The sequence below is a fragment of the Periplaneta americana genome, chromosome 15 (genome assembly GCF_040183065.1).
Source record: "Periplaneta americana isolate PAMFEO1 chromosome 15, P.americana_PAMFEO1_priV1, whole genome shotgun sequence".
Classification (NCBI taxonomy): Eukaryota; Metazoa; Arthropoda; class Insecta; order Blattodea; family Blattidae; genus Periplaneta; species Periplaneta americana.
The window spans coordinates 101,316,401-101,332,185 of record NC_091131.1 but is presented as its reverse complement, the minus strand read 5'-3'; the positions used below and the strand labels follow the sequence as shown (position 1 = coordinate 101,332,185).

The 15,785-nt window shown below is 34.8% G+C and overlaps 2 protein-coding genes across 3 annotated transcripts in view; both read left to right on the top strand.

Moving 5' to 3' along the window:
• LOC138715218 (receptor-type tyrosine-protein phosphatase S-like) overlaps window positions 1-15,785 on the top strand; it is a 476,906-nt gene that overhangs the window by 7,803 nt on the left and 453,318 nt on the right. The window lies entirely within an intron of this gene.
• LOC138715220 (receptor-type tyrosine-protein phosphatase F-like) overlaps window positions 1-15,785 on the top strand; it is a 222,076-nt gene that overhangs the window by 21,439 nt on the left and 184,852 nt on the right. For both annotated transcript variants that reach the window (XM_069847908.1, XM_069847907.1), the window contains exons 2-3: window positions 4,976-5,001; window positions 10,065-10,184. Coding sequence is in view for 1 of the 2 variants with exons in the window: in XM_069847907.1 (XP_069704008.1) it covers window positions 4,976-5,001; window positions 10,065-10,184 (146 nt within the window). In the remaining variant the exon portion in view is untranslated. The remainder of the gene's footprint in view (window positions 1-4,975; window positions 5,002-10,064; window positions 10,185-15,785) is intronic.

Here is a 15,785-nt window from a genome sequence, read left to right as displayed (position 1 = left end):
TCAAATAAGGGAATGTCCCTCAAAATCCGGGACGCCTGGCAACCCTGGCGTATACAGTCTTCATTGTGAACAAAGCTAATGGGCATATTCTTCCAGAAAGGGATCGAATAAAATTGGTGTCTTCGTCGTTTTATTCACAGGACGTCGTTTTATGTAACGTTTTGTATAATACACCTGTAGCACTCAATGGCAATGCAGTTTTGGTGATTAATAATTCATGGATATTAGCAGAAACATAAAGGAGGTAAACTTGCGAATTCTAAATGAGGCGGTAGAGCAAGTGGGCAGCTTCAAATACTTGGAGTATACTATAAGCAGTAACATGAGCTGCTGCTAGGAAGTCGAAAGGATAGCAATGGCAAAGGAAGCTTTTAATAGATAAAGGAGCATCTTCTGCGGACCTCTGGAAAAAAAAAACTAAGGAAGAGACTAGTGAAGTGCTTTGTGTGGAGTGTGGCATTGTATGTGGCAGAAACATAGACATTACGAAGAAGTGAAGAGAAACGAATAGAAGCATTTGAAATGTGGATATGTAGAAGAATGGAACATGTGAAATGGACAGACAGAATAAGATATGAAGCTGTGTTGTAAAGAGTGGGTGAAGAAAGAATGATACTGAAACTGATCAGAAAGAGAAAAAGGAAATTGGTTGGGTCACTGGCTGAGAAGAAACTGCCTTCTGAAGGATGCACTGGAAGGAATGGTGAACGGGAAAAGAGTTCAGGGCAGAAGAAGATATCAAATGAAGGGTTTGCGGGAAAAACGGTGAATGTCACATTTTATGTTAAGGATTAGATAATGATCTAATTGAGTCTATAATTGCAAGATATATTGCTGTTTCTATAGAAAATAAAGGAAAGGATTACTGTATTCGTGGTGATAATTCTCCTTTTTACCCGTTTTCATAAGAACAACACTAAATTTCGTAGTGATCCATTGGATTAGATAATGACACCAACCTTAACAGAATTGTGACATTCATCGTTTTTCCCGCAAACCCTTCAAATGATAGACGACATTAAGATCTATGGATCATATGCGGAGACTAAGAGTAAGGCAGAAAATAGGAAAGATTGGAGAAAGCTGGGTTTGCAGTGAAAGGCCTGCCCTTGGGCAGAACACTTATGTATGTATGCAGTAGCGGCTCGTGAACTTGTGGATTGGGAGAGCTGCAGTAGATTTCGGTACATACAAATTTCACTTCTTGATACCATTACTAATAAGTATAGGACAAAAATAAATGCACTACATATCGAAAAACCAAAACTTCCTGACTTAGTTGGGAGATGTCTGTAGGACCATTTGCTAATCCCTAAGAAAAACTAATACCATCGATTTCAGTCTGAATTTCAGATCGGCAGACACTCAACTTACAATCTACCAGTTCATTCTGAATTGTCTTAGAATAACTTTAAACAGTGACATGTTCCAAATGATTTTTGAGAGGCTCGTTTAGATTACTCACGAACTGTAGCAACCCACGAAACACATCAGGGTTCTTCGAATCGTTTTTTCATCATGTCCCCTAAGGGGAAGTTCATATTGGCCACAAAATTTGATACAATCATTTTTTTTTAAATAATTTCACGATTTTTTTTATCACTTCTTGATTATGTTTGAGAATGTTTGTTCTGTTCGTTTCACTTAATTGCACAGCAGTATGAGTTGCGTAACATAGCCAATGAAACAACATTTTTCAGGTGAGATTGCGAAGATTCGTGCATTTTGCTTTTTAGGGGAAAATGTCCTAAATCTGTCACACCACTCCTAGTCCATGCAGTATCACCACCGAAGAGGAGGCAAGGAAAACAAAATACAGATTTTTTTTTGTTCACATCCACGTAACCACAAATGCTTAGCGTGAATTTCATTGTTATACTTCCTTACATATATGCACTATTTCGGCTGGATGAAGCTTAAGTAAGATTTAAGACGGGTAAAGGACGACCCTTTAATTTAACTTCATTACATCAATATTCTCCGCAAGGGAAAGTTGAGAAGAATAAAATTAATATTCTGTAATTCACACACACTCATGCTTGCACATTTGCACTGGTTAAGTTACGGTATTAAGACGTCACACCAAAGCAACACTCAGATATACTGATGGTCAACAATTTTCTAAAACTGGAAAAGAAGTCTCTTTCGTATTTTACGTGCTATATCAAAAAGGATTCTACTTGTGCAATCATTTTGAGTTAAGGCAAATATTAGGTTCTGCTGGAGGCTGGATATATACGTAATAATAAGGCAAAAGAGAATATTAATTTCGTTATATTAACTCGATAAGATTCTAAAACAATAAGTATGTGAAAAGAAAATAAAAATTTTGTCATTAAGTTTCAAGGGAATAGAGAATCCATTTGACGCAGCATTACAATAGCTGTGTGGGAGGAGAGAAAAGATCTCTTGTTGCCTGGCTCTGCAACCACTGCAGCTAAATATGGGTTTCAAACAGCAGCAGTTTTCCTCTGCTTCCCTTCATCTCTCTACCCCCTGACCAAGCAAGAGACACTCTCTATGAGCTGACCACCCTGCAGATCCCAGGACGACTTTGAATGCAGTGTCAATTCCAATACAGTCGACGCGCAAAAAGATTATGCATAAGATAACAGTACATATTCCCGGCCAGATGAAATATAAAGCAATTTACCAATAAAAGCTGTAACAATTCTTCTAAAAATTAAAATAAATATTATTTTTATTTTCCTGTCAAAGCAGGGAGTGCTGCAGCTCCGCAGCTCTTATGGACGAGCCGCCCCTGTATGTATGTGTGTAGGCCTATGTAGTATTGGGTTATTTTACGACGCTGTATCAACATCTCGGTTATTTAGTCTGAATGAAATGAAGGTGATAATGCTGGTGAAATGAGTCCGGAGTCCAACACTGAAAGTTACCCAGCATTTACTCGTATTGGATTGAGGGGAAAGCCCGGAGAAAAACCTCCCGGGTAACTTGCCCAGACCGGGATTCGAACCCAGGCCACCCGGTTTCGCGGTTAGACGCGTTAACCGTTACTCCACAGTGTGGCATGTATGTATGTATGTATGTATGTATGTATGTATGTATGTATGTATGTATGTATGTATGTATGTATGTATGTATGTATGTATGTAGCAGAAAAATCCGAAGGAAACTAAGAAAGTCTGCACTGCAGCAGCTTGTCAATTGTATATTTTTGTGAAGCTATTGGGGACCAGTAATAATATTCATGACAATATACAGTAGCGACTAACGATAAACCGCAAAGTAATATTTGCGCGTTACAGTTAACAACGAAATCTTGACGTAATTTCACCACTGCAGATACGAATAGAAAATATCGTTCTGAAGCAAGTAATACCACTTACTCATACAAAAACACGTTGTTTCACCATCTTTCTTTCTCGTTGTAACTTTATCTGCCCTTTTGTATGTGTACAACTCTTTCTCCCAACTATTGGAATAATTTTGTGAATCATGATTACATGATTGATTTCAGCGTTTCTATTGTTCCTTGAACCCCTACATACACTCCTTTACTATTATGTCTGTACTTACAAGGGATGTACTTGACCTCGAAACCTCAGAATCGCGTAGGATATAAATCGCTCATTGATCACTATATTATAAAATTCCTTATTTCTTATGCTGTTTTATTCGATATTAAATCTACTGCCATTATTCTTTGTCATATGGCAACCTCACAAATTGGGGGAGACATGAATTTAAAACATGATGAGTTATATTTTGTATTAAAATATAGAAATGATGAAAGTAAGATTGCTAAACCAAATTATGACACCTCAAAAGTGTCACTGAGTTATCTGGATTTGCTTTGTTGTACTGGTACATACGTGACTATTATTTGTGAAGCCTTTTCACTACAGCCAAACAAGCTGCCTTTAACAGCGTTTCGGCTGCTGTGTGAAGAATATTTCAATAAGTTCGATTACGCTGTAACTAGCGTCTTGTGCTTCTTCACAATATTTAATATCCGAAGATATACGAGTAAATTTTGCCTGTTATTTCTTTTGGTCCATCATATGATGAAAGTAAGCTACTCGTATATGAGGTTTTTTTACTAGAAAAAGTTCTAATTTACTTGGTACCATGCTTTCGTTGGAAAATTGCTCACTGGATTATCAGACCAAGTGAGCCTGAAAGACGATTAAATCTCAATATATTTATAGCACACCGGTTTATTTTTGTTTCAATTGTGTTTTTTCCTGATCGTTTCATGACAAATTTATCCGTCATAGGAATATGTTTAAAACAACTTTAATAACACTGTACTTTTTTGAACTTCTGTTACACCTACTCATTTGGGCGAAGGACAACATATTACCATAAATAATAAATTGTTATCAAGTCTAAAATTTTGTGGGGTGAACGTTGCTCTGAAATAAAACGCTGCGGGGCAATAATATAATACCGTTAATATTCTTTACATCTTTTGATCTTTGGGAACACACCCTTCTTTGCAGCCTGGAATTTCCTTTGTCGGCGGAGAACATTAGCTCCAGCGTACTGGTATAAAAGTAACGAAGCGGAACACTGCTAGTGGTTACCATGCTAGTAATAGAATTCGAGATGTGTGGGTTCAAACCAGGCCTAGGCGATGTAGTTTAAATGGGAGGGAAGTAAAATTTTGACCCCTGTCGTAGATTTATGGTACGTAAAAGCATCCTATCCCTGATGGAGGACTGTAGGAAAAATTTGTTAGCCATTTCTTATCCACGTTGAATTTCAACACCAAATAATCATCAGTTGAAAGCGTTGTTAAATATATTACTACTACTACTACTACTACTACTACTACTACTACTACTACTACTACTACTACTACTACTACTACTACTACTACTGCTGCTGCTACTGCTACTGCTACTGCTACTGATACTGCTACTGCCGAATGGGGGCAGATTAACATATCAAGCAGTTTGTATATACAGTATGTAACTTCACTTTCCTAATGTTGCCATTTCTGTTTCAGATTTTTCTACTCTCGGGGCAGTACAGGTAAGATTTCTGTAATTGAATAATCTTCGTTTATACGTTTGTGTTAGTAATTCTGCCTATGCTTTTAATGTATAGAATGTTTATTTAAGAGTATGCTGAGTAAAAACAATTAGATTGACTGATAATGTATTGGAGTAATTAACAAGACAAAGCAGATATTTTAACTCCTCTTTGAACAGTCTACATTATTTACTTACAATGGCTTTTAGAGAACCCGGATGTTCATTGCCGCCCTCACATAAGCCCCTGAGTAAGATTAATCCATTCCCTACCATCACATCCTACATCCCTCAAATTCATTTTAATATCCTCCCATCTAAGTCTCGGCCTCCCCAAAGGTCTTTTTCCATCTGGCCTCCCAACTAACACACTATATACATGTCTGGATTCGCCCATATGTGCTATATGCTCTGTCCATCTCAAACGCTTGGATTTAATGCTTCTAATTAAGTTAGGTGAAGAATATAATGCATGAAGTTCTACGTTATGCAACTTTCTCCATTCTCCTGTAACTTCATCCCTCTTAGCTACAAATATTTTTCTATGCACCTTATTCTCAAACACTCTAACTTCTCTGTTCGTCTCTCAAAATGAGAGTTCAAGTTTCATACCCATAAAGACAACCTTTGGGATTTACTTTCAAACCTATCTCCTTACTTCCTTAAAATAAAATTTTCATGTTTTCACTATTAGTTTGTGAATTTTCTTATATTAAGTCAAATAATTCTTGAGGAATTAAATCAGTACATACTTATCAGTTTATGTTCCCTCTTTGTTTCTTCGTTGTTTAAAAACCGCTAATTAGCCTATTGGTCACATTAATGTACGAAATTTGTCCTTGATGGATTAGGAAAAGGAACTGCCATGATAGTAAAAACTTACATTTTGCGTAAATTTTGATGATATTAGGTGTGTACTGTGTTTATTTTCAGTGGCGTGCAGACTGGTAGATAGGGACACTTAATTTTCTTCCTCATTGGTGCTTCTTGTTTTGCCAAAGAGAAACATCGTAAGTGAAATATGTGGCAACAGAGGGCATTGAAACATTTTCTTTTCGAAACAAGCTATGATCATGATTCGGTTAATGTAACACTAATTAATTAATTAATTAATTCATTCAGTCATCCATCCATCCCTGTCTGTCTGTCTGTCCGTCCGTCCGTCCGCCGATCTATCCACCCACCATCACAAATGTATTTATTCATTCATCCGTACGTCCGTCTTTCTGTCTATCTAAGAATGGAAAAGAAAACAAGAAAGAAGAATAGATAATAGATGCTAGAATGTATTACAGTTAATATTATAACTAGGGAGCGGATTTTTATGTGCTAAAAATTTAAATATATTTATTTTCCATATGCTAAAGAATACGAAAATATTTGCTAAATATATATATATATATATATATATATATATTTTAAATATGACAAAAATACCTTACTTAGTTTGAAAAAAAAATGTTACTAGGTACTCACCAATCACACTTGAGTATCAGTTGCTAGTAGTTGTCCGAGAATTGCAGTGAACAACAAAGGTCATTTCCAAATTCTCCATCACAAATCTCATTATCTCTGAACAACGACTTATACTGTGAAAACAATCTTTCCACATCACAGGACGTTAGACGTGCATATTTAAAGAGAGGAATGTCACAAACACCTACACCGTCAATTTCACCTACAAGCTCACCCTCCAATACTTGAGCAATTTTACACATTTTTTATATCCACTGTTTTGCCGTGAATGCACAAATCACGTGAAGCAGCGGCAATGTGCTTGTTTCCAGAAAAATGTTGGGTTACCTGAGAGCTCTGATCTGTAGTTACTGATTTACCACATGGTTGGCAAAATAACACTTTTCCGTCGGTAGTAAAATTTTTTTTAAATTCATCTACATATTGCTGTAGACGCGATATTAAACTCGAGTTGATTTTAGGCATCATCTTAAGAGGCTAATATACACACGTGTTAACGTAAAAAAAATGTTTCTAGCTACTGACTGACAATGTCGGAGAAAAGCTTCCTATAGCGACGCCATCACGTCTACACTACGCAGCTTATGCTTATGGCCCGATAACGGGGAATCACAATAAGATGTATTTCCTCACTTCATATGCATGAACGATAGGCGAGAGATTTGTTTAAATTAAATAATGTTTATACTCGAGCTCTTATCCGTTGTGTTTCACAAACAAAGCGCGGAATGAAATCATCTTCAGCAACAATAAACATTCCTAATTATGTGTTGCAAAATCTCTTCTTCTTGTCCATGTTAATTTATTCTCATATAATAACACTGATATGCTACCTAGCAATCCTCAGAACTTGAGGTGATACTATTACAAAAATGGATCACGGATACACCACACAGCCCATAGAAATACGAAGCAACCAAGAATTCTTAAAAAGATAACGTATTTCTGAGTGATATAATTGATTTAGTTTTAAAATATATAAAAGTTATTGGAAAAAAATTATTTAAGTAAAAAAAAAACTCCAAGATTTATGTGTTTATAATAGATTTCCTGAAAATATGTATTTACATAAATTTTTTGTGAAAACATGTGTTTTTATGTGAAATAAAATTCGGGTTTTAAACTTGAAACTTGACATTCGGAATTTTTAGCTTTGTTAATTGTGTTTTATCACACGTAAGAAAAATATTTAATTACATAGGAATACGCTCCTTAATTATAACCAATTGTCAATACAACAGTATAGAATTATTTTAAAATTATATGAAAAAAATTATAATGTAATATTTTTATAAATTAAATAGTTAAAGAAATGCTGTTGATATTAAAATTGTATGAAATTTTTTAATGGTTATTAGAGAAGAAAAATTCGCTCCGGCGTTAGGGATTGAACCCGGGTATTTGGTTCTACGTACCAAGTCCTCTAAGCACTGAGCTACGCTGTAGAACTAAGTACCCGGGTTCGATCCCCGACGCCGGAACGAATTTTTCTCCTCTAATAACCATTGTTCCTGTAACAGATAAATTCTCTAGGACCAAAAATTAATCTTTACATAGAAATTTTTAAATTCATAAACTGAAGTCTAATTGAAAATCACAGTTTAAAGATGAGAGTTGTATTGCACGTAATGGACAATGAAAAATTCTTGGGAGAAAACAGATGTAGGGATTAGTGAAGATATTTTAATTGTATTTGAGTTTAGTGATATTGACTGCCTACGGAAAGTACTGATAACTTTCTGAGAATTAATTGTGGTATTTTGATAGGGACACATGCTTTAAGTTTTAATATACAGATGTTTCAATGACCGTCTTAATATTTTTTTGACTAGAAGAGCGGGCCTTAAGTACGTCCGGAAAGGCCTCACTGTTGAAATATAATAAATGAAGTCAGTAATCACAGGAAAACGTCCGGCATTCAGGCATGCTGGAATGCCTGTCGCACTAGCGAAATGTTGGCTTCTATTGCTGGCTTGTCTCCGGTTCGTGGAAGCATTATTACCTGTCCACTACTGAAGTTTCTGAGTAAGGTTTACAGGAGTTCTTATCATAATATTGAAGCATATTTTTGGTCATAACTCGCAACTAATGGGTTTCCAGGCGTAGGTTTCTATGTTTATTACTTATGATCCCTCTCGGGCATAAAATTTGCATTATGGTCACTCAACCTGTATTTAATGCTGCCAGAATGTTTAAATTTCCATTTACTTCCATCTGTACATGACTTCGTTCTTCCAGTTTTAACACGAAATAATGAAAAACTTTCAGTAAGAATAAAACAAACGTTTTCAATAAGGAAGTGCTTTCAAAATACACTATTGTCGGAATCCACAGCAAAAATGGCATGAGGTGAAAGCCTTCATCAAAATAAACGAAATTTAAATGTCAAATAATAATCTCTCGTGCCGTGTCTGTGGTCTGGGTTCGATCCTCGGCCTTGTCGTCATGGTATTTGTTGTGAATAAAGCAGACGTTGTAGACTATTTCTCTCGGAGTACTCTCAATTCCCACTTTCATCCTGCTAACATTGTTCACCTCTTCTTCACTTTATCATCTGCAATAGTTAAAAATAAGCTGGGGCGAAGTCTTGGAGAGTAGTGCAGGTTTCCGATGCTGATGTAGGATTTAAGGGCTTGGTGCTTCAGGTCCTGGAGTTTATCAGGGAGCTGGCTGTGTCAGGTCTGAGACAGGATGGCCTGTTTGTCAGCATCGGATTCACGGATGACACCCGTGCCACAGGTCAGACTGGAACAATCATCGTATATAAGGCGTGCATTGTAATATAGCGGAAGTCCATTTATTCAACCGGGTTACGATCCTCTAAAAGGCAGTAGCCAGTCTCTTACTTCCTTATTTATTACAAAGTTAAATTGATAAATTAAGATTATGGTATTTAAACATCTAAAATGCAAATTTTCTAACACTATATTCCATCGTTGTATAGCTTTCACTCTCGGTTTTGGCAATTGCAGATTGGAAACAGACCTCCCGAGTATGAAACTGCACTGTTTGCAAACTGAAACTCTTTATACCTCTTTGCAAAACGCTAATCACTAATGAAAGCCAATCATTACATCATCATCTTTGTAACAACAATAAAGGACTAAAAATTTTAGTGTACGAGTAACTTATGTCCGCCGCTATGGAGTAACAACAAGCCTGACTGTGCAACGAGCGGGTCCGAGTTCAAATCCTGGTTGGAACAAATTACCTGGTTGAGGTTTCTTCCGGGGTTTTCCGTCAGCCCATCAGGAGCAAATGCTGGGTAACTTTCGGCGCTGGACCCTGAACTCATTTCGCTGGCATTATCACCTCCATCTCATTCAGGCGCTAGATAGCCTAACCATAGCAGTTGATAAAGCGTCGTAACATAACAATTTAAAAAGATCAGTAACTTACAAAGCTTTTATATTAGATACACAAATATATCTATAAAATATGTGAGTTATATCAAGTTTTGGAGCAGAATATAACACTGCAGACACGATAATGAAATGTAGCATAAATTAACATATAAAATATGTTCAGTATTATAATTGGTCTTGTTACGAGCGATTATTTAAGTGATGTTTTTCTTCTTCATTCTAGAGCATCTAAATGTGACTCTTGTGAAGCAGTATAAGAGATATTGGTGTGTGGCACAAGGAGAAGCTGCATCTTCGGCTTTGGCCTGGACCCCTCAATCGAACGTATCAGTTAAAGAAACAGGTACCGTAGACATAACCAGTACTGACTGATATATACGCATATAGGTTTACAACTGCGCAAGTAATTACCAATTAGATATTACTACTAGAGTCCGGATTTTTATGTAATATTGATCCAAAAAATGTCTAAATAATAATATGTAATATAAACATTTCACAGAAAGTTGAAAAATTCAAGCAAAGATAAATAAGATTAATTTAATACAAATCTCACACGCGATATAATTTTTGTTGCGATTCTAAAGTTAATAAAGGCATCAAGTACGATGTGCCACAAGACATTTCTTCATATTTTAGGAGTTAAGTACCATTGGCGTACAGTGTGCAATTTTTCCAATCTAGGTGGACAAAAATCAAATTTCGACTTGTTTAGTTAGGCATAGGTAATATGGATTCATGTTCTTTAACATTTGGAGAATGTTGTGAGAAATAGCTTTTACTGTTTTGTGAGGAACAAGGTATATTTAGAAGGATATGAACAATAAATTCTTCCTAATACTTCTCGCTCATGTTCAGTCGTAGACAGAGAAGTTACTATATGCGTGAAAAAGAGACAATTGTTAGTGATTTATTGTGTTGCGAGACATGGAATCTGTTCAGATAGGTACGTTCTTACTAATGTAACTTCAATTGCAAGTTTGTAAAGTATTATTCTTCTTACAGAAGGGTTTAAACATTACAATTGAAAAAAATATTCTTTTAACGTTCTCCAAATATAATGTGAATTTTAGTACATCCGATCACGTCCGGTTACAATTCTTTACCATTTAATCCAGCATCATTTAGAGTGTTGAATCCCTGTTTTAAAGTTTGCGCGTTTTTGCGCATTTATCAGTAATTAATTTTTTTTCAGTGATGGGGCATACGGTAACTGTTCCATATTTGGCTTAAACAGCAGAAAAGAATCATGGAATAAGGAAGTTTTTAATTACTTGCAAGTGTTTTAGGCCTGCAAAATTATTCACATCAGGTTAAAAATACATTGGATACATTTTTATCTAAGCTTAACAAACGCACAGTGAATCAGAACGCAAATCACTAGCTGGACAAAATTAATAACGTCTCTACATTCCAACGGATTGTTATGAAACTTTGTACATCCCTTACAGGTGACACACGTTTTGTGTACAAATTCTGATTACGTTTACACAAGAAAAATTACCCCTTTATAGCAGGTGCATTTAAACAAAGTTAATAACTGGTCTCCTATCTAACAGAGTTTTATGAAACTATATATACGGTAGAAGTTACAGGTGGAATATTTTATTTTTTGTCTAGAAAGTCTGTTTATATTTCGTAATAGAAACTGACCCTTTATAGTGGTGCATTTATACAAAATTAATAACTGCTCTCCTATATAATATATTTTTATGAAACTTTGTACAATTAGGCCTAGAGATAGCATACAGATGTAATCAGAATTTGTACAAAAAATATATGCTACCTGTAACTCCTGTACAAAGTTTCATAAAAATCTGTTTTGTAGGAGAGAAGTTAATTTTGCGTAAATGCTCTCTCTGTAAAGGGGTACTTCCTCTTGTGGAATTGTAAATATAGTGTGTAAACAAAAAATATATTCTCTCTGTAACTTCCGTACACTGTTTCACAAAAATCTGTTAGATAGGAGAGAAGTTATTATTTTAGTCTAAAGCCATCCTCTATAAAGGGTAGTTCCTCGTACACAAATGTAGTCAGAGTTTGTATGCAAAAAATATGTGCTATTTATGTCTGTACAAAGTTTCATAACAATCCATTGGAATGCAGAGAAGTTATTAATTTTGTCCAGCTAGTTTTCCGTTATTGCACACTGTGCGACGATTGGAAAGTGTGTTCTTATATGCCGAAAACGACCTCTCGACATCGCGGTTACTGGTACATATTTAAATAAATTAATGTGGCTGACAGCAATGAATTCTGGATGGTTCCACGATTCTCGGCTGAGGATCTGGCTAACAGTAAATAAACTTGCGTAACCCCAATTTATTTCAAGAAATGCTTGGAATTTTTTCACAACTTTATTACCTGCAGTTCCACGGACAATTTTGAGTGTATTTTTTGTGTTACAAATGATGTCTATTAATTTCATAAGTGAAAGTATGATAGTTTTCAACTTTTCAATTCTTTCTGAAATCCAGCCAAAGTTGCAGTCGATATACTCCACCTCTTTACACGAAATTTTATAAATTTGTAAGACACGTTGCGAAGCAGTTAAATGAATATTGGAAAGGTAAAGCCACCGCTTATTATAACAAAACATACCTCCTCCAGTCGCAGGAAATACCCAAGACAAGGATAAAAGTTGAGCTGCCTTTATGTCGTGGGGTGAGGTGACATGAGATCGTTATTTAGCGAGGTTTGTCAATCACCTAAAAATCCGGACTGTAGATATTACATTTTAAGAGGAAGGTGGGAAAATGTTACTGGCATAGAAAAATAAACTATTGTACGATCCGTTCACTTTAAATATTCCACTTAAATGTATGAAATAATATTTTCTTACGTAGAAATTATATGTATTTAGTAATTTCAATCACTCGCGTCTACAAAGTATTTAGATCATTTCCAATCACTCTGCTACCACAGTCTAGTATATTAGACTGTGCTGCTACTGTAATTTGTTTCCTTATATACCAGTAGGGCCTACCACTTACGAAATCAGTAATGTCAGAGACTATTGGTAACAATATGATGAGAAAATATTGTAGCCTGCAATAGTTGATAGACTTTCTTTTATCTGAATGGTGATACCACGCCAGTTCTATTGGTAATATTGAGGAAAAAAAATCAAATTTGCTATATACTATAGTTTAACAATAGCTTTGTAAATAGGGTAAACAGTAGTTTCTATTTCTGTGCCAGTTCACTTTGAAAAGCAAATCTCTAGTTCAGTCAGTCAGCCATGTACAAAATAGACTAGTCTTCTTGATGTTCTTTTTCACTTCTATACTGATTATTGTCCCGTAGAATCTAAGAATCATTAGTCTTGATTTGTGGTTATAAAACCTTGCCTTTATTTCCGACTTTGCATCGTTCCAATTTTCCTGAACTCGTCGTTATTACTTGATGCAGTTAACAGCGTTACTGTCAAATCAGTTGTGGAGCCCCTGAAACTAATTATTCGATTGCAGAGAGAATACTTTTCTTCTTCCTCCCCTTCAACTTCAATATTAGTACATGGATAAATGATATCGAACGAAAATGGAACGTGATTATCTAGAGGAAATTGATTCATCATCATGTTTGTTCTTCAAAATTCCAACCAAGTCTTAACTGAAATTTAAAACATAATTCTTTAAATTTAGTTGCTGTTGAAATTTCATGTCCATTCCCTTCTTTTCGTTTTCGTGTCGGTACTGTTTAGAAAGAATATTTTCAGGATACTAAAGATAGTGCCAGTGTCCTTCTGTTGTTTTGAATGCTTAGCCAGTTTTGTTCCTTTTCGATCTACAAAGGTGAATATTTCGTTGTAAATACATTTACCTTTTTGTCGTGTAATTTCACTCTGCAATACTAATATAGTATAGAGACAAGAAATTATTTTTACGCAGATATGATTGGCTTTTGTCTTTGTGATCTAGAATTTAGTGTTTGATTTGATTAGTTCCATATAAATAAATGTTTTGTTATACAGGGTGTAAGGGGTATAAGTGTCATTATTTTAACTGATGATTATTCATGTCATAAGGAAGAAAAATGTCCTTACAAATTTTCTAATTGCAATATTTAACTAATTATTAAAGTTTACAATATTAGACATTTTGCAACGTTGCTGGATGGGAGGAGGGGGTTTTACACAGTACAGCTCAAGGGGTACAGACATACTGGTACACAACAGATGCTCTCTTCTAATGCAGGAGCGGACCAGGACACTGTTGTTTACATAAAACGAGCAGCAAATACAAACTTTCAATCTCTTTAATAGAACATTATGGTAAGTTTACATTTTATGTAACAGTATTGCTTCTTTTTTATTGTACGTCTAAAAAATAAATAATAATGTTTTCTGCACAAAATCTCACGAACTTTTTTTTCTAATGCAAAATTTTGATCTCTCGCACTTCCATAAAGAAGTATCATTTTAAAACAAATTTCTGGTTGTGTGAGACTCCTAGTTTCTAAAAATCGTTGAGAAACTGCTACAAAATTTCGCCGATTATGACATGTAATCTTCTTTGAGGAAAACGTTGACGGTACATCCTTCTTGCCTCACTTGAATTACGACGAATTTCTCAATAAATTAATAACATATGATATTCCTAAACTGTAAATGACATTATAAATTGTTTATCGAATACCCTGTACTGAACTGTCATCCGCTCTGCAGTAGAACTATGGACAGGGAGCTTGAACTAAGCTGACTCGTACTTAAGTCTGTGCAGAATGATGCCTGCTGAACACGTTGCCACGTCTCACGCCAAAATATTAACATGCATTTTTATTTAATTTCACGAAAACATAGAACACACACATATTTATTTAAACTAATATTAACTCTTTGCTAGATATACCTACTGATATTGTTTTCGTAATTTTACTAATGATATAAGCAGTGTAACGCAAATAAAATAAGAAAAATATTTTTCCTGGAAAATTATCAAGTTTTGATCCTATGTTGTGTGGACATTTTTTGATCCTTATAGACCGTCCCCGACGATTGTGAAAAGGACGGCACTTATACCTCTTACACCCTGCATTTCCGCCATTGACGTTTATCATAGCCTATATCATAGAGTTGAACTCTTTGTATTACATATTTTACAATTTGTATGAACGTTTTCGTCACTACTGTGACATCATCAGATACATGTAATTTTCAATATGATAACCTCATTTGTGTGGAATTTAACTGTAATATAGTAGAGTGGAATTGTTAATACAATATTAAATGTGAATGTTAAAAGACTTAAATTAAGTAAAAAAAAAATAATAAAAACAATGTAAAAGAGACACTACGAGCCTTCACTTACTAGTAAAGCCAACATTTTTGTGTTTTATGTTCATAATTAAAATCTTGTAATATTGTTGTATGAATCATTAACTTTATATGGTTATATGTGAATGAAAACTCGTTCACAATTTTTTCTTTGTTTGTATCATGTAGAACAATTTGCATTTTATATAGACTATAATTATTACATGCCGCACCTGTAATCAGTAATTGATGTTTGTATTGTTTACGTATTTTATGTAATGTGAAGTTTTCGTTTGATAGATAAAATTTCAATATATGTAGTTGTTCTCGTGTTCCAGTCTTGTGTAATTTGATGATGCGAACTGTGGAACTATTGTTGAAATATAATCTAAAAAGAGAAAGATTATTGTAGAGATATATTAATTGTTAGAGAGATGTCTAAGTAGACTGATTGTGCGGTAGACTTACGTGGTTAGTTTTACGTAGTTCTTATAATGATGTTATAATACATAATTTGGAAGTAGTGGTGTATATTGTAGAACTTTGTCGATGGTTATCTAAAATGAAAATTATTGTAAGTATGTTATGTAGATTGAAATGTGTTCAATGATGTGCAAATGAAACTTACGTTGTTGTTTTTAAGTGGTTCACAACGATATTATCGTGCATTTAAGTTGCAAAGTGAATTCA